The following is a 17,913-nucleotide window of genomic DNA, read 5'->3' as shown; positions in this document are numbered from 1 at the left end:
GGGACGTGCCCCTTTAGGTCAATCTCAGGGTTACGGTTTCGGCCACAGCTCCCAGCCCCGAACCCTACTCCGGGGAAAAGAGAGCCTCTAATCTAGCCTGGTACCCCTCCGCGAAACCCGAAACCCCTGCCTCTATTCCATTACATCCTGGGCCCACTGAGAGAGGAAAACCTTGAGGCTGACTCCCTATTAGAAAAAAGGTTCATATGCTGCCTTTCTACATATTTAGTGTTTTCATCTATAAAATGGGGGTAATAAAAGCCACTTTGCATTTTTATTCTGGTCTGTGATGAACCCATCATGGTGCTACCCATTACATTCTGCTACTTCCATGCCGAAGTTGGGTGAAGAAATAAGAAACAGAGGACAGGGAGGTGTGTAAGGTGTTCCCAGCATCATCTCATAGAGCAAAAAGGGCAGCAGGACCTTCCTGGGTCTAACCGGGGGTTAGAGAGGGGTACCTGGTCCTTTCCTCTACCCACTTCTAGAGTCCTTGATGTTTTGTCAGCCCCCACAGGGCAGAACACACAGCAGGCTCATGTGTGTTTATTACAAACTTTAATTGCTTCTTATCCTAATAACTTTACAAATATAGAACTACATGCCAGTCTGGGATGCTCTGTAGTGATCACCCCTGTGAGGCACAGCTTAATGCCGCTATCATCCATGTGGGAGCAGTCTCAGTGGTGGCCTCAGTCACAGGGAAAGAGGGTCATGAGGAAGGCTGCCTAGTGTGGCCAGGCCACCTGGCTTCAGGTCTGTGCAGGTGCTTCGACTGCACGATGCTCGTTCTCTGTCCGTTGAGTCTCCATGTACTTTCGCATCTTCTCAACTATCCAGGAGGGCAGGACAAAGGATTTCAGCTCCTCTAACTTCAGGTCCAGGCATCCTCTGACAAAGACATTGAGGAAGAAAGTTGAAGACAGGATGTAGGCCTGTCGTAGGGGTACTATAGGCAGGGAGAGAGAAGGGGACAGATCTGGATTTACCTGTAATCATCGCTGGCAGCGAGGTCCCGGATGTCCTCTTCAATGAGGAGGTAGGCCTGGTGAGGAGCAAAGGAGAGTGATCATCAACTCCGATTCATTTCTGTGTAGCTTAACCACACTTTATTAAACATTTGCTTGATGTAAGGGCGTAAGGAAGGGGGGCATGGTTTATAACTTAGTAGGGGGAAGTAAATAAGGACAGTTCCTTGAGGCAATCTTTCACTCAAATAGAAACTATGGGTAGGGGAGTGAAAACTGGTAACTATAACTTTCTCCTCTTTTATTTTTATTTTTATTTAAAAAAAATATATTTTACTGATTTTTTACAGAGAGGAGGAGAGAGGGATAGAGAGCTAGAAATGTCGATGAGAAACATCGACCAGCTGCCTCTTGCACACCCCACACTGGGGATGTGCCCGCAACCAATGCACATGCCCGGAATCGAACCTGGGACCCTTCAGTCCGCAGACCGATGCTCTACCACTAAGCCATACCGGTTTTGGCAACTTTCTCCTCTTTTAAAAAAGGACCCTGATCCTGGCTGGGTGTGGTTGAGGGTCGACCTATGAACCATAAGGTCACGGTTCGATTCCCAGTCAGGGCACAAGCCCAGTTGTGGGCTATATCCCTAGTAGGGGGGTATGCAGGAGGCAGCCAATTAATGATTCTCTCTCATCATTGATGTTTCTATCTCTCCCTCTTCCTCTGAAATAAGTAAAAAATAAAAAAATATATATTTTATTGACTTTTTACATAGAGACAGAGAGCCAGAAACATCAATCAGCTGCCTGTTTCACAATCCCCACTGGGGATGTGCCCACAACCAAGGTACATGTCCTTGACCAGAATCAAACCTGGGACCTTTTAGTCCATAGGCTGATGCTCTATCCCCTGAGCCAAACTGGTTTTGGCAGTAAAAATATTAGAAATAAAATAAAAAAGGGCCAAGACCGGTTTGGCTCAATGGATAGAGCGTTGGCTTGGGGACTGAAGGGTCCCGGGTTCGATTCTGGTCAAGGGCATGTACCTTGGTTGCGGGCATATCCCCAGTAGGGGGTGTGCAAGAGGCAGCTGATCGATGACTCTCTCTCATTGATGTTTCTAACTCTCTATCTCTCTCCCTTCCTCTCTGTACAAAATCAATAAAATATATTAAAAATAAAATAAAATAAAATAAAAAGGATCCCAAGGTACTAAATAACAAAATGGCAAGAAAAAAAAAATGGCAAGAGAGCTAGTGAAATATACATGGAAACAGGAAATTGGAGGAAGCTATGTTAACTCTGGGAACCAAGATTATTTGGTTTTGAACCTGTGGCCGAACGGAAAATTGCCTAGTAATTGGGCTGTGTTGCTTTGAGGCCTGTAAAGCTGCTGGCACAATGCCATGGGCTGCAGTGGGCGAGAGCCCTCTTTGAGCTTCCCATCGAGGATGTTGTTCCGCACGTGAAAAAGTCTTTTGCGGGAGACATGTCTTTCTAGTCTTAGGGTCAGGAATAACTGGTTGTGTGTCCCTTGGGTCATTTGACTGTCATCTTAAGGACACAGCAAACTTTCTAACAGACCAGGTGTTTGTTTTTTTTTTAAATATATTTTATTGATTTTTCACAGAGAGGAAGAGAGAGGGATAGAGAGTTAGAAACATCGATGAGAGAGAATCATCGATCAGCTGCCTCTTGCACACCCCCTACTGGGGATGTGCCCGCAACCAAGATACATGCCCTTGCCCGGAATCGAACCTGGGACCTTTCAGTCCGCAGGCCAGGCCGACGCTCTATCCACTGAGCCAAACCGGTCCTGGCCAGACCAGGTGTTCTTGAGAGGAGCCTAGAGCTGGAAACCCAGAAGTGCACTGGTCTCCCACGTCAGCAATAAAAACAAGACAAAAAACCTAGTCTTGCTCTAATTTTAGATCCTGTCTTCCCCTCACCTATTTTTTTTTTTTTTTTTTTGAGACAGGGTGTAGGTATAAATATAGCAGTAAAATAAAGCTAGCTTTCAATACCAGAAAAGAGATGGCATACTGGTTTGCAAGGCCATTGGATTCTAATAGGAACCATTCCAGGAATGACAAGGACTGTGTTGAGAAAAGATTCTTTAATAGTGTCAGATGCAGAATGTTGTGATTGATGAGTGAAATTTGTCAACAGGCACAAGGGATAATCAGTTGTACCCGCCATTCTTGTGTTTAGCTAATAAAAGCTACGAATGAGGAATGAGGTGAGGAGGGGCTGAGGGGGTGCTGTGCGGGAGACCTAAGGAGAGCAAAGGGAATTCCAGCCTGCTGTTCAGCATGAAGGAACGGCCCTCGCTGCCCTCACACGCCTGCCTTTCTACATTCATCCGGCTTTGAGTCTCTCAGATTTGGAGGTAAGCTGCCACCAATGGCCAGAACCTGGCTCCTGGGCTGCGGGGTCTCTGGCAGGGTCACGAGGGAACAGTGCTCACCATCTTCCCCCCGGTTGCCCGCATGTGATGTTGCTCGGCCAGCCAGTGCTTGTCCTGGGGATCAGCAGCGTACTGTGAGGGAGGGAATCACAGAGACATTAGCCTGTGTGAGGGGCTCTCCTTATTGTTCCCAGATCGTACTGTTGGCCCTCGAGCAGTTCTTATGAACAAGACCTTGTCTTAGCTGGGTGGATGTAGAGGGCTCACCAACCTCTTCAGAAAAAGTGCAGTTGAGCCCAGGAAACCAGGAGCGGGACCCAATTTCCAGAGATTTAGTTTCTATCTAAGCTCCAACCCCTTTGTTTCTCAATACACAGCATCTCAGGCAATGGGTTTGACTCTTATTATAGAGCGCTACTCCTCTTTGAAACAATGATTTGAGGAAGCTTATAAAATATATTATGGTGACTATATTTTCTAAAACAAAAGCCAGGACACTTCATGCTCAGGGGAAGAAAGGATAGCATCACATTTAAGAACCTGGTTTTGGAATTAGACAAAAAAAATTTAAAGTCTGGTTTCTGCCACTTAATAGATAGTATATACCTGGGCAGTAATTTCCTTGAGACTCAGTTTCTTCATCTGTGAAAAAGACTGTATTAATACTTAGAGGGTTGTTAAGAATAAGTAAAATGGGCCTGCTTGCATGCCCAAGCCTTCCCCCTTTCTTTCCCTACAGGGATGCATCTCCTAAACTCTGAGAGACCTCATGATACTTGCAACTAGGGTAACAATGGTCAGTGGCAATTCATCCTGGGCAAACCCCCTAAACCTATCCCCAAAGCCCCTTTTTCTCTGACTTCTTAGTGAGCCAAAGAAGCCCATTCTAGGCTCATTTCTCCCGCCCTTTCCTGTTTCACTGTACCCAACTTTAATAAACGTCCTCTTAAAAAAAAAAAGTGGTGCATAAAAAGTGCTAATCATATCTGACACATAAGTGCTCAATATAGATAGGTTTTATCAAACAGGCATAACATTTGAAATAGAGACCAACTGTATGGTTAATAACTTTGAGTTTGAATAATTGTTTCACCTCCCATACTATATAATAAAAAGCTAATATGCAAATCGATCAAACAGCAGAATGAATGCTCACTATGATGTGCACTGACCACCAGAGGACAGATGCTCAATGCAGGAGCTGCCCCTGGTGGCCACTCAGCCAGAAGCCAGGCTCATGGTTGGAGAGTGCAGCAGCAGAAGATTCTCTGGTCTCCCCAGCAGCACTAAGGACGCCCCTCAGGGGATGTCCAACTGCTGGCTTAGGCCCGCTCCCTGAGGGAACACCCCCCCAAGGGGTCTCTGACTGTGAGAGGGTACAGGCCAGGATGAGGGACACCCTCCCCCTCCCCCCCGCTAAATGCACGAATGTTGTACACTGGGCCTCTAATATAATATAAACATCAGTCAAAAACTTAAAAGTGTGCATTTTCTGACCCAGAAAAATCCCATTTCCAAGGTTTTACCCTTCAGAGTCACCCACACATGTACACAGTTTGTTTTGTGCAGCATTGTTTATGATAGCAACTGTTGGAAAAAACTTAAATATCTAACAACAGGGGAGTAGTGAAATAAATGATGGAATGTTTATTCTATGAATTCTATAGCCATTAGATGAAATGAAGGAGCCCTGGCTCATGCACCTAAGGGTCCTTCCCAATCCAGGGTAGCAGGTTCGATTCTTGCCCTGGTCAGGGGTCATGTGGGAGGCAACCAATCGATGTCTCTCTTTCACATCAATGTTTCTCTCTCTCCCTGTCCTGCCTTCCTTCCACTTAAAAAAAAAAAAAAAAAGAAAGAAAAAAATTAATGGAAAAATATCCTCAGGCGAGGATTCACAATAAATAAATAAACAAAAATAAAATGAGGGAGACTTAGTTTAATAACATGCACAAGAGCTCAGGTTTTGCCGAGGACAGACCTGACTCACTAGTTACCACTGAGTGATTCTGAACAAGTCACTTAGCCTTTCTCAGCCATTCCATCTTAAAGGAAGTTCCATGAAATAATGTGTGGCACCTAAAACCAGGTTTGGTACACAATAAACACACAGGACAAGTAGCCATTATTGAGGCCCAGAGTTGTTGCGTAAATTATAAAAAGTAAAGGTCGAGGGCAACTAGAACCCAGATGCCTTGACTCGCAGATCGGTGTTTGCCCCAAGCTTCTCTGTGCCATGTACAGTTCCCAATGTCACATATTCCCCTGCAATGGCCTGCCTGACCCCCAGCTCTCACCTACCTTAAAGAGGTGTGGGTGCTTGATGTAGATTCTCCCTCTGGTGCCCCCCATCCCCAGGGCTCTGAAAAATAACAGACATGTGTAAGGATTCCTGCCGTTGTAGTCCTAAGGGGTGGACTCCTTCCTCAGTGCCAAAGCTCTAAGACTTACTTGTTGGCTCGAGATCCTAACACAAAGGTGGTAGATTCATTCAGCCGAGCTGGGTCCCACTACGCAAAAAACAGACAGGCTGGTGAGGGTGAGGTTTCTCTGATGGGCGGAAAGAAACATTCCTCTCCCTCCCCTCTACCAACACCATCATTATTCCATTATTCTAAACAGTTGATTTAAGAATCTGAATACTTATACTATGCTAGGCCCTGTGCTAGATATTGGGCATAAAGAGATGAGTAAGATAGTCTCTGTATTTCAGAGACCACAGACTTATGTGTATAGATCAAGCATATCAAACTCCAAGGCTAACACGGGCCAAATAATGCTTGGTATAGATAATTATACCATCATGAGATGGGCAATGATACACAGGTGAGTGTAGGTGGGAGGGGTGCCAAAGAGAAGGATAACAAGAAGGCTTCCTTAAAGAGGTAATTTGCAAGTTGATTCCAGAAGGATGAGCACAAATTAGACAGGATGAGGAGAGGAAGAAGGGGCAGCATGAACAAAGGCAGATGAGAGCTGGTGTGGGATGCTGGAGAAATTATAAACTATTCTGTGTTGCTAAAAGAGAGAGCACAGATTAGGGTGTGGCAAGTAATGAGGCCGAGAGAGAAGCAGAGAGGAATAAAGGCCCTAGTACATTTGCTCAATCTGGAGGCTATGGGGGGGTCACTGAGGAGCAGATCTGCCTTAAAGATAGCTCACTCTTCTGCAGTGTGGCTTCTGAATTTGAAGTGGCAGACTCCAGGCAGGGGACCAGCTCAGAGGTTGCTATAACAGAGTAGTTTTGAAGGAAGATGAGGGCCTGAGCCAGGATAGCAGTAAGGAAGAGGAGGGAACAGCAACTGTGATATATTAGGGGGTGGAAGCTCCAGGGTAGAAGAAAAGGAAGAGGCAAAGATGACTAAAGCAGAGATCATAAAAGACAGATGAAGAAAGATTCTGATATCCATTTTGGATATCTGAATTGAAAATGCCATGGAAATTCCAGCAGGGAGATCTAGTAGGTAGTTGGATATATCAGTTTTAAACTAGAATGGGAGTGTGGGACAAACCAAGAGGTATGGCAGATCTAGTACACTGGTTTCTGAAACCATAGGAGTGAATTATTTATTTATTTATTTATTATATATTTTTATTGATTTTTTACAGACAGGAAGAGAGAGGGATAGAGAGTTAGAAACATCGATGAGAGAGTGTCATCAATCAGCTGTCTCTTGCACACCCCCTACTGGGGATGTGCCCACAACCAAAGTAAATGTCCTTGACCGGAATCGAACCTGGGACCTTTCAGTCCTCAGGCCGACTCTCTATCCACTAAGCCAAACCGGTTTCGGCCAGGAGTGAATTATTTAGATCATCCAGAGAGAAACTAGATGGAGAAGTGGGCCAAGGAGGGAATTTTGGGGAATGCCCCTTTATATGAGGAAGAACTCCCAAAAGAGAGGAAGACCAGAAAGACCCAGGAGAATGCAGGACCACCTGCTTTAGGGAGCAGTTTTAGAAGAAAGGTGTGGTCGCTGTGTGAAGGCAAAGGGCCAGCGTGACAAGAGGTGGGCCATTCATACTGGAAACAGCCTCAACCAGGACAGTGGAGCTTTCACCTACCTGCTGGGCTTCCACCTGTGATTTTACGTAAAGAGGATTCTACTGCTAAAAGGGCTTGTAAACAATGTTCTGGAGGCACAGAGGCTAACGGTTAACAATGCAAACTCTGGTGCCGACGGATCTTATGTTTGAGACTTGGCTCTACCATTTACTAGTATGTGACTTTGAGTAAGTCCCTAAGCCTTAGTATATACTCAAGTGTAGTAAGCACATAAGACAACTAAATAAAATGTAATTTCTACTGGCAGGAAAGGAAGCTCCTCAACTATAGAAGGGTATCAGAATTTATTGCATAAGGTTGTTGTGAAGATTAAATGAGAGAAGACTGAGGGCCGTGCCTGTCACATACTGAGTCCTGGAAACACCATGAGCTTTGACAGGGAGAAGCCTTCAGCAGACTCAGCCTTCCCTCTGTTTACCCCTAACTCCAACCGCTGCTTGGGCTCTTTCTGGTAGGCCAGCGCTGGGGGATGGGGAAGGAGCAAGATGGTTCTGGAATGGCACGCACACATCCTTCACCACCCCAGCCTCTTTCCCTCCTGATGGGCCCAGAGCCTTGACGGAGTCTCCCCCTAGGATGGAGGTCACTGCTATGCTCACATAATCATACCTTGGGGCCTTCTCGGCGAATCGGTTCACAGGATTTTGGTTTCCACCTGATTGGGGGACGGAAGAAAGGTAACTTCTCTAAGTTCAGGTCCAGGATTGGCAGAAAGCCTGCTGCTGGTGGTGGGAGTTCCCCACACACTCTCACGTTAGCCCTGGGTATACTTCTTCTAGGTAACCCATTAGAGGAGGCACAAAGGGAGAAAGCACTGGACCAGAAGCCATCCTAAAACTAGGTCTGATAACAAGTGCAAGAACCTCTTTGAACTGCAGTTCTCATCTGTCAAAAGCAATACCAGCAGCAATCCTGTTGTGTTGGTGAGGAATGAACTTGCTCAGATGGGACACAAATCTAGGTTTGATGATTACTACTACTCCATCTCTTCATCCAGGGCACCAGCTCTCCCCATCGCTTTTAACCAGACCAGTGAGGCTTTATCTGCTTTAAATATTGAGCTTTCATGTAAAGTTTTGTTTGAAAAAAGATTCTGGCCCTAGCTGGTTTGGCTCAGTGGATAGAGCATCAGCCTGTGTGGACTGAAGGATCCTGGGTTTGATTCGGATCAAGGGCACATGCCAGAGTTGCAGGTTCAATCTCCACTAGGGGGCATGCATGAGGCAGCCTATCAATGATTCTTAGCACTGATGTTTCTATCCTTCTCTCCTTCTCCCCTCCTCTCTGAAATAATATATATATATATATATATATATATATATATATATATATATATGTATACACACACACACAATATATATATATAACAATATAATATATATGAAGATTCTGTTGCTTTTTAAAAAAAAGTGTGATATATATATTATTAATTTTTTACAGAGAGGAAGGGAGAGAGATAGAGAGCTAGAAACATCGATGAGAGAGAAACATCGACCAGCTGCCTCCTGCACACCCCCTACTGGGGATGTGCCCGCAACCAATGTACATGCCCTTGACTGGAATCGAACCTGGGACTTTTCAGTCTGCAGGCCGATGCTCTATCCACTGAGCCAAACCGGTTTCGGTGATTCTGTTGCTTTAAAGATCTTTGAAAATGCCATTCTAGAAAAATGGAGTTTTACCCCTTAGTAGTTATATGATGTTGGGCAAGTAATTCTCTGAGTCTCATTTCTTATCAGCAAAATTAATTAAACCTTCATTAGAGGGCGGATGTAAGGATTAAAAAGTACATATGTAAGGAGTTTAGACCAGTTATGGCACATTATAAACATTCAGTATATACTAACAACAAAGTAAGTCTGGTGTTTAATCAAGTTGGCTGAACTGTTCTGGGGCAAAAGCAGAATAAAACACCCTCCTCCTTGCTGCTTTCTTTTCCTACCCCCAAACCCGTGACCCTCCTCCTGGTGACGTAAACAGATCTCACTTCCACAGGGACAGCACTCTGGCTGCTTCTCCTCAGGCCCCCTCCCTCCCGTCCCTCCCTTCAGCTCTCCTGGTCCCTACTCACACCATGCCAGGGGCTGCCCGGTCATTTGACTGGATGTGTCCAGGAGGCCGTCCCTTCCTCTGCCACAAAGAACAACTGTCAGAGCCTGTCCCTGCGGAAGCCCCACCCCACCCTACTGGCAGGTCCAGGGTCGCTGGTGGAGATGGTTTTTCCAAAGAGACGAAATGGTGCTTGAGAGTGAACAGGAAGAGTGAGTGTTTCCAGGGTTCCTGCCTCTCATGCTAGAAAGGCCCCAGGGTGCACCAAGGAAGCCTACCGCCCTCCCTGGGGCTGCCAGGCCTTGTCCAGCCAGAAGACGTGGGGATGGTTTACCTTTTTGGGGATGGGACTTCCTCGATGAGCACCTTCCTCTTCTGCCTGGCGACCGCGCTGCAGAAAAAGGGAAGGGAATCGGCGGAAGGCCGGTATCTGGGGGCAGCAGGTTCCTTGGGATCGCAGAAGAAGGGCCCTGGACCACACCTCCCTGAGCCAGGCCTCAGAAACCCTCCCAGCATGATGCTATTTGGACCTGGTCCTACAAATGGGTGGAACACAGAATGCCCCTGCCTCCCAGTCTGATCATTGTTCCCCTTTTAAGCCCCAAGAAGGTGATTCTGACCTTTATTCCTGGAAGCTCATGGGTCAATCTGGGTATAACTTTTTCTCCATCTGAAAACAGTAGTTTTGCCTGAAAGGAGAAGATGGTGTTAACAGTCACTATTTTGGAGGGAAGCCTCTCTGTCTTCATTTTTACAGACCAGTAAGGCTTTATCATACTCCAAACTGGGTGACAGCTGTTTCCTGGTCAGTACAAAGACACTCCAGGACATGCACAAAAGCAGATATTCATTAAACCCCCTCCCAAACAAACTGAGTATTAATGATCATTGTTGAAAAACTAGAAAATGTAAAATACGCTAGGTTCAAAATTGACCCCATGATTTTCTCCACCAAAAGTGAAGAGTGCATAGTCTCAACGCACACGTTTGTTATTTCATACGTGTCCACTTAACTATGAAAGCAGCACTCTGGTTGTTCGTTTGCTCATTCATTCATTCACTACTCTCTCAATCAACAAACAATGTACTAATATTAAGAGTCCTATTCTAGGGCTAGGAATACAGCAGTGAACAAGATCAGGCCTCAACTCATAAAATTCAAGATTTTAGTGGAGTTTGGGGGAGGGAAGGCAGAAAATAAACAAACAAACCAAGAATAATTTCAAGTTGAAACAAACAGTGGAAATAAACACGTGAAGTGACAGAGTGTAACTGGAGGTGGGGAAGGAAGTGAGGTGGCTGCTTTAGATGGAGCAGCTATGTAAAGAGTTAAGGGGGGAGCACGTGAGGCAGTGAGAGCAGCAAGTGCAAAGGTCCCGAGTTGTGCTGGAGAAGCAGGAGTGCAGTGTGGCTAGCATACAGTCAATGAGCAGGTGGGAGGAGCCAGTCCACATAGGGCTCTGCGGGTCACGGCAAGGCACAAGGGTTTTATTCTGCTGCAAAGTGAAGTCACCAAGAGAGGTGCATTCTAAGAAACATGACATGATTCACTGTGACAAATGCCACCAAGAAGCGGAGTAAGTTCTCACTGACAGCGCGGAGTTCTTCTCCCTTTCAGAGCTGAGGTCCAGGCCCTGACCTTGCTCTTTTCTGATGCTGTGCTTGAGCAGCTAGCAAGCCGATCTTCTTATGATAATTACCTTATAGACCTGAACTTAAACCAGCCTTTGTGGCTTTGATTATGAAAAAATTTCCATCTCTGACAGCTAATGGTTTCACAGTCAAGCACAGAGTCTGGGTGATGCTGACAATTTCTATTAATAACAGCAGCTGACACATGCACACAGGTTCACTACTATCTTGGGAACACAGCCATTTATAAACCTGATGTCATGCCTCCTGACCACACCCTGAGAGGCAGGGGGGCAGAAAGGGTGATAGTCCCCAGGGGCTGTGACAACTTCAAGAATCAACTCACAGTACTTGCAGAGGTGAGATGGACCTTAGCTATTCTAACTCTTGCTTGTTGTAAGCCACAATTTCTTCATCCGTAAATTAGGAATTAAAATAGAGTTTCTTCTGAGATATAAATTAACAAATGATATAAAAACATTTATCACGATACCCGGCATGTAACTATTTCCCTCCCCTTCTGTCACAACAACCCCAAGCCCTACCTGGAAGTGAGTGGCTTCTCCGGCACCCCCCACTGAGGATGGGATCATACTTCTTACTGGAGATCCCAGGGCTAAGCCCTCTGCCTACAGCTCTGGTCCTATTTGGTCTCACCTGCTCTAGGCAGCTGCGACAGGCCTCCTGGATCAGCTGCTCTGCATCCACTTCTTCCCCAACGTTGTCTCGCACATTCAGTGCTGCCTTCTGGAAGAACTAGGGAGAAGTGCAAAGAGCAAACTGAATATAAAAGGAAAGCTTTTAGCCCTCGCTGGTGTGGCTCAGTTGGCTGGGTGTCATCCTGTGCACCAAAAGGTTGCTGTTCGATTCCCAGTCAGAGCACATGCTTGAATTGCAGAATAGATCCCGGGATGGGGAAATGCAGGAGACAGCTGACCAACGTTTTGCTTTCACATTGATGTTTCTCTCTCTCCTCTCTTTCTTTCTCTCTCAAAAATAAAAATATATAAAAAGAGAAGCTTTTAGCTATCTCCAGCATCTTGGAGTCTGGGGAAGCCTGCTGGGAACAGGACTTCTAAAATGACAAATATGGCTGGGAGGCTGTGGTCCAAGGCAATTTTTGCTGGTTATGAGCAGGGTTTCTGGAACCAGAGGGTGCACATAGCTCTTCCTGAAACTGAAGGTGTTTATGCTTGAGGTGCAATGGAATACTATCTAGACAAGAGATGTGCTTATGTGTACAGCAAAGAACAGTGACTCCTGGTGGCAAGCCAAACAAAACTAGTCATCTGGGGAAAGGAACTCATGCTCATGGAAACAGTGGCGTGGCTCCTGCCCAATTCTGAAGCAACTTTCCTGCTAAGCCTATTGAGGCACAGAACCTGTGCAATGCTCTAGGATTTAAACTTATTGAAAAGTAAATAACAGTGAATTTGTTCTCTTGTACTTTTGTTAAATGGGTTAAACACAAAGAAATAAATAGAAGAGAAGCTTTTATCATATCTGATACCGAAGGAAAAAAATGATTCTGAGTATGACATTGAAATCAGACAGATTTAGATTTATTCCAGGTTCATTTCCCCACTCTATTCTCATTTAAGGAGGAGCATAATCATCGAGGGGCCCAAAAGATGGTCATTACAGCATTAATGTGTAAATAGTGCAAAAATCAAAGAATAACTTAAATGTCCAGGTATAACTTAAAATAAATTATGGCACTGCCATACCATAAATATGCAAATATTAAAAATCATAGTAAGAAAAAAAATCACAGTAAGGACATATAGCAAAATATATTCTTGACATGAAAGGTGAGAGATCTAACTAACACTTTGTTCTAAAGACACGACTTGGGCTTCATTATGAATGTGCTCTCAGTCCCTGGTTTGGGGCCTCACATTACCTAGTTTTCAGGCTCATGTTCTCCCTTTTACCCAGTGGGGGAACCTCCTGCTTTCCCTTTCGCCAGTCAGTTGGAGCTGCGGGTGTCCTGAGGCCCTGCCCAGGTCTCACTCCTCCCATTCTACAGATGTTCCTTTGAGATTGGACAAAGTCAGATTCAACCAGGACTTTCTAGTCTGGATCTTTTCTGAACACTGTTCAACAAAGTGATCAGATGAGGCCAGGTCAAATAAAAGCTGTGATGTAATCAATTTACTTGTACTTTGTTCAAACACAAGTGATAAGGAGGTATCTTTACTGACTATAAAGAGGAAAGCCTAGTGCCACAAATCGTATTTATCCAGCATTTGTACAGGAGAGAAGGTTCCTGAATCATGGTATCCATTATTGGGATAAGCAACAAGAAAAGGGCTTTGGAGGCAGGCAATCACAGATTAAATCCTGGCCTAGCCTTCCCTTACTGGCTTCATTATTTCTGCATGTGTAAAGGTGTGGAGGTATGAGAATACATGGGACATACAAAAAGTAGGGATAGTAATGAAGGGAATAAAGGGTGTGTGGCTGGGATTGATCACTTTGGGCCATATATGCCATAAGGAATTTGAATTTTACCCAGAGACAATGGAAAGTCACTGAGGAATTTTATTAATGTACTAGAGGCCTGGTGCACAAATTAGTGCATGGGTGGAGTCCCTCAGTCTACCTGGTGATTGAGACCTATGGGGGGGGGCTAGTAAGCTGGGGGAGGGACTGCAGGAGGTTGGCTTGGAGCCCCTCCAGCCCCCCTGCACCCCTATCAGGGCCATGGGGGGGCTGCCCAGGAAGGGGGCCCATGGGAGGTTGGTCACCGCCCCACCCCCAATCAGGGCCCCATGGGGGTCGGCCTGGCCAGGGAGAGGGGCATTTGAGAGTGGGGCCAGCTTGGGGGAGGTGCTGTGGATGGTCTGCTGGCCAGTGCTGCCCCCCCCGCCTCTGATTGGGGTGGGGGGGCCAATAAAGGGTAGGGCCAGCTAGGGGGAGGTGCTATGGGAGGTTGGCCAGGTGGTCCCATCCCCAATTGGAACAGTTGACTGGCCACAGTGGGCATCATAGCGACCAGTTGTTCTGGTTGTTCCAGTCATTTTGATCACTGACTTTTTATATATATAGGTGCATGCATGCATTTATTATTTGTATTGATTTCAGAGGGAGAGTGAGAGAGAGAGAGAAACATCAATGACGAGAATCATCTATTGCCTGTCTCCCACTGGGGATTGAGCTCACAACCTGGGATGTGCCCTGACCAGGAATCAAACTGAGACTTCCTGCTTCATAGGGGGATGTTCAACAAGTGAGCCACACTGGCCAGGCACTACTTTTAAAATACAGAATTGGATTCTTACCCAACATTTGCACTGCTAACACTCAAGCCACTATCATTCAAGTCTCCTCACTGGTCCTCCTACAGTATGTTCTCTATACAGCAGTCAGAGTAACTCTTTACAAAATGTTCAGATCACAGGCTCTGCTCAAAACTCTCCAAGAGCTTTATTTTACTCACAATAAAACACAAAGTCCTTACGATGGCTTCAAGGTTCTGGCATGAGCTGGGCCTGCTATGTCTCTGATCACCTCTCCTATTACTCTCCCCTGGCTCAGTCTGCTCCAGTCACACTGGCCACTTGGAGGCTTTGAATGTGTGAAGCACAGTCCTGCTCAGGGCCTCTGGCTTGTTCCCTTAGCTGGGATGGCTTCTCACCCAGGTTTCTGCATGGCTTGTTCTTTTCTCATTTTATTCAAATCTCTGATTAATGCTCTTTTATCATAGGACTTTCCCAGTCACAATCTATGGGATAGCACCTCTGTTTCCCATTGGTCACTCTCTTCCCCTTCTCTCTGGCGTTACCTAACGAGGTATAAATTTGCTAAAAGAGGGCAAGGACAAGGTCCATTTTGTTCACTGCTTCATCCCCATCCCCAGTGCCTAGAATAGTGTCTGCCATTATGGTAGATGCCCAGTAAATACTTTTTGAATGAATGAGTAAACGTAAGAGGAGGACAGTCTAGGAAGAAAGAGCTCACTTCTGAATATGCTGGGTTTGAAGCATCTGAGAGGCATTCAGGCAGAATCATGTAGAACTTACTAAATTCCTAGAAAATAAGTGTTTATTTTTTGTTGTTAATCCTTACCTGAGGATATTTTTCCATTGATTTTTAGGGAGAGTAGAGAGAAGGAAAGACAGAAACACTGATGAGAGAAAAACACATCCTGCATGAGCCCCAACCAGGGCCTGGGCCAGGCAGGAGCCAGCAACCGAGGTACTAGCCCTTGACTGGAACCTGGGACCCCTTGGTCAGTAGGCTGATGCTCTATCCACTGAGCCAAACTGGCTAGGGTGAAAAAGAATTTAAATAATGAGAATGGTAATATTATTAAACAAATAATAAAAGCACTTATTATGTTCCAAGCACATTTCTGAGCACATTACACCTAAGTCATTTCATCTACACAATAGCTTGGCTAAAGAGGTGTTCAAATTACTCGGAGGTTCAGAACGGGAAAACTGTAGATATCTGTGTGTACTAGAGAGAGCCAGGGAGAGAGTGAAGCAGGAAAGGACTGCTCATGAGTCTTTCTCCCATTTTTTAAAAAAATATATATTTTTATTGATTTTTTACAGAGAGGAAGGGAGAGAGATAGAGAGCTAGAAACCTCGATGACAGAGAAACATCGACCAGCTGCCTCTTGCACACCTCCCACCGGAGATGTGCCAGAAACCAACGGAATCGAACCTGGGACCTTTCAGTCCGCAGACTGACGCTTTACCACTGAGCCAAACCGGTTCTGGCTCTTTCTCCCATTTAATGTTTTACTTCTGTGGCCCCTCTCACCTTCATGTACTTGTTGAACACAGACTGGATCTCCTCGTTGATGCTAGGCTGCAGTACAGCTCGAAGGAGGTCCATGGAGATAGCGGGATCTGTGAAACTGCGTTCAGGAGGGAGGCACAGTCAGGGGACATATCCCAAACACATCCTTCCTTAGTCTGCCCGGCTAGTTATTGACATAGGATCCTTTAATGACAATAATAGTTTTTACCGAAAACTAGCTATGTGCCCAGGTTCTCTGTAAACTACATAGATGCATGCCTTTGTCTCATTACTCTCTGAAATGAGTATTGTTTTAAAAGTGTTATGAAATACTGTATAATACTTATATAGAAAAGCCTATACACATTAACAAAGAGTATTATCAAACATCCATTTAATCACTATCCAGGTCAAAAAATATAATCAGCTTTTCAAAAGCCCATCTAGTGCTCTTTCCCTTTTCTTTTATTATCTATTTAATGACAACAATTATTATTATCCTCTTATCACAGGGTAATAAGGATAGTATTAGCCACACTTAAGAAAATATATGTTTTTATTGATTTCAGAGAGAGGGAGAAAGGATATAAACATCAATGATGAAAATAATTGATTGGTTGCCTCTAGCACGCCCCCTACTGGGGATCGAGCCAGCAACCCCTGCATGTGCCCTGACCAGGAATTGAACTATGATCTCCTGATTCAAGGTTTGATGCTCAACCACTGAGCCACACCTGGCTTAGGTGGCTCAGGCATTGTTTCATCTATCCATTCCCTCATTTTGTATGTATTTTTATTATTTTTTAATATTTTATTGATTTTTACAGATAGGAAGAGAGAGGGACAGAGAGTTAGAAACATCGATGAGATAGAATGTGCCCGCAACCAAGGTACATGCCCTTGACCGGACTCGAACCTGGGACCTTTCAGTCCGCAGGCCGACGCTCTATCCACTGAACCAAACTGGTTTCGGCCATTCCCTCATTCTGAATATGAATTCAGAGAGGGAAGTGATTTGCTCAAAGTCACAGAAAGCCGCAGAATCTGAGTCTCCTCTTTTCTAATCCAGTGCTCATTCTACTCCGTGACGCTCTCTTCTCAGCCCTCTACAACTGGGACCCCAAAGCTGCCCTCTCAGACAGTGCCTGGGAGGTAAGTCCCACCCAGAGTCGTCCTTACCTGGTGGTCATCTGTGAGCGGCGGCCCCTCCGCTGCACCTGCCGGTGCTTTATCATTATGTTCCAAGGATTCTGTGGGGGCCAAGGGAGCAGGTGTCACCGAAGGCGGTGACACTGGGGTGAAGGTGGAGGGTGAGTATGAAGTTAAACCTAGACAGCCCTGCTTCTCAGGTGTTCGCCATTGATCGGGGCGGGCAGAGACTGATTGGAAGGCCCTGCCAGGGAAGGGAAACTCAGAGAGAGAATCCTGCTTTCAAAGTCCCGACCCCACCTTTTCAGGAACGGCTGGAGGAAGGGAACCGGTGTTTACCGAGGACCTACTCTGGTGACAGATGGTGTGTGCTGGGGGCGCTTTACCGCATTGATATCCCATCCCCACAATCTTAGAAGGCAGATCCCAATCATCTCCGCTTTATAGAAGGAGAAACGGGGCCTTGACAGGACTGACCCAGTCACCTAGCGAGGGGGGCGGCACCAGAACCTGAACCCTCGTCGTCGGACTGAGAAAAAACGCCAACCCCGTCGGCAGCTCCAGCCCCCGCGTTCTTTTGCCCGCGGGCGAGGGTCCCGGGAACCCGAGGCCCTGCGGGCCCGAGCCCAGGCCGCCCGGCCTCCCTCGGGGCACTCTCACCGTGAGGACCAGTTGCCCCGCTGCGCCCGCGTCTCCCAGCTCCGGGCCGCCCCGCTCTGCCCCGCCGGGTCCCCGCGGCTGCTCGGCGTCGCCAGTGGCCCCCATGGCGCACCCGATCCTCACAACTCTAGCCGGACTCTGCCAATGGGCCGGAAAGTGGCCCCGTGACGTCATTGGAACGCGCGGCCGCCGGCCTGAAAGCGCGCCGCGGCGAGCAGCGGGGTTTCC

The 17,913-nt window shown here is 46.2% G+C and overlaps 1 protein-coding gene and 1 long non-coding RNA gene across 4 annotated transcripts; one reads left to right on the top strand and one right to left on the bottom strand.

Moving 5' to 3' along the window:
• Nucleotides 1-541: 541 nt before the first annotated feature.
• Nucleotides 542-17,859, bottom strand: DNTTIP1 (deoxynucleotidyltransferase terminal interacting protein 1). 3 transcript variants are annotated; one of them, XM_036419681.2, is made up of 13 exons: nucleotides 17,686-17,856; nucleotides 17,056-17,126; nucleotides 15,898-15,994; nucleotides 11,782-11,880; nucleotides 10,113-10,181; nucleotides 9,827-9,883; nucleotides 9,515-9,573; nucleotides 8,053-8,098; nucleotides 5,829-5,887; nucleotides 5,679-5,739; nucleotides 3,438-3,509; nucleotides 990-1,045; nucleotides 542-891 (listed from the first exon to the last, which is right to left on the bottom strand). In XM_036419681.2, the coding sequence occupies exons 1-13, from the start codon at nucleotides 17,788-17,790 to the stop codon at nucleotides 753-755; spliced, it is 990 nt and encodes a 329-aa protein (XP_036275574.1). In that variant the 5' UTR covers nucleotides 17,791-17,856; the 3' UTR covers nucleotides 542-752. The 3 variants fall into 3 exon arrangements, with proteins under 3 accessions (XP_036275574.1, XP_036275576.1, XP_036275577.2); XM_036419683.1 differs by having other exon boundaries at nucleotides 17,056-17,168; nucleotides 17,686-17,816; XM_036419684.2 differs by lacking the exon at nucleotides 542-891 and having other exon boundaries at nucleotides 994-1,089; nucleotides 17,686-17,859.
• On the top strand, nucleotides 2,209-2,870 carry LOC118708379. The gene is made up of 2 exons (XR_004984557.2): nucleotides 2,209-2,557; nucleotides 2,800-2,870. It is a non-coding gene; the product is annotated as an uncharacterized LOC118708379 (long non-coding RNA).
• Nucleotides 17,860-17,913: the final 54 nt, after the last annotated feature.

The sequence above is a fragment of the Pipistrellus kuhlii genome, unplaced genomic scaffold (assembly GCF_014108245.1).
Source record: "Pipistrellus kuhlii isolate mPipKuh1 unplaced genomic scaffold, mPipKuh1.p scaffold_m20_p_6, whole genome shotgun sequence".
NCBI classification, from domain to species: Eukaryota; Metazoa; Chordata; class Mammalia; order Chiroptera; family Vespertilionidae; genus Pipistrellus; species Pipistrellus kuhlii.
This window is presented reverse-complemented; position numbering and strand designations above follow the sequence as displayed.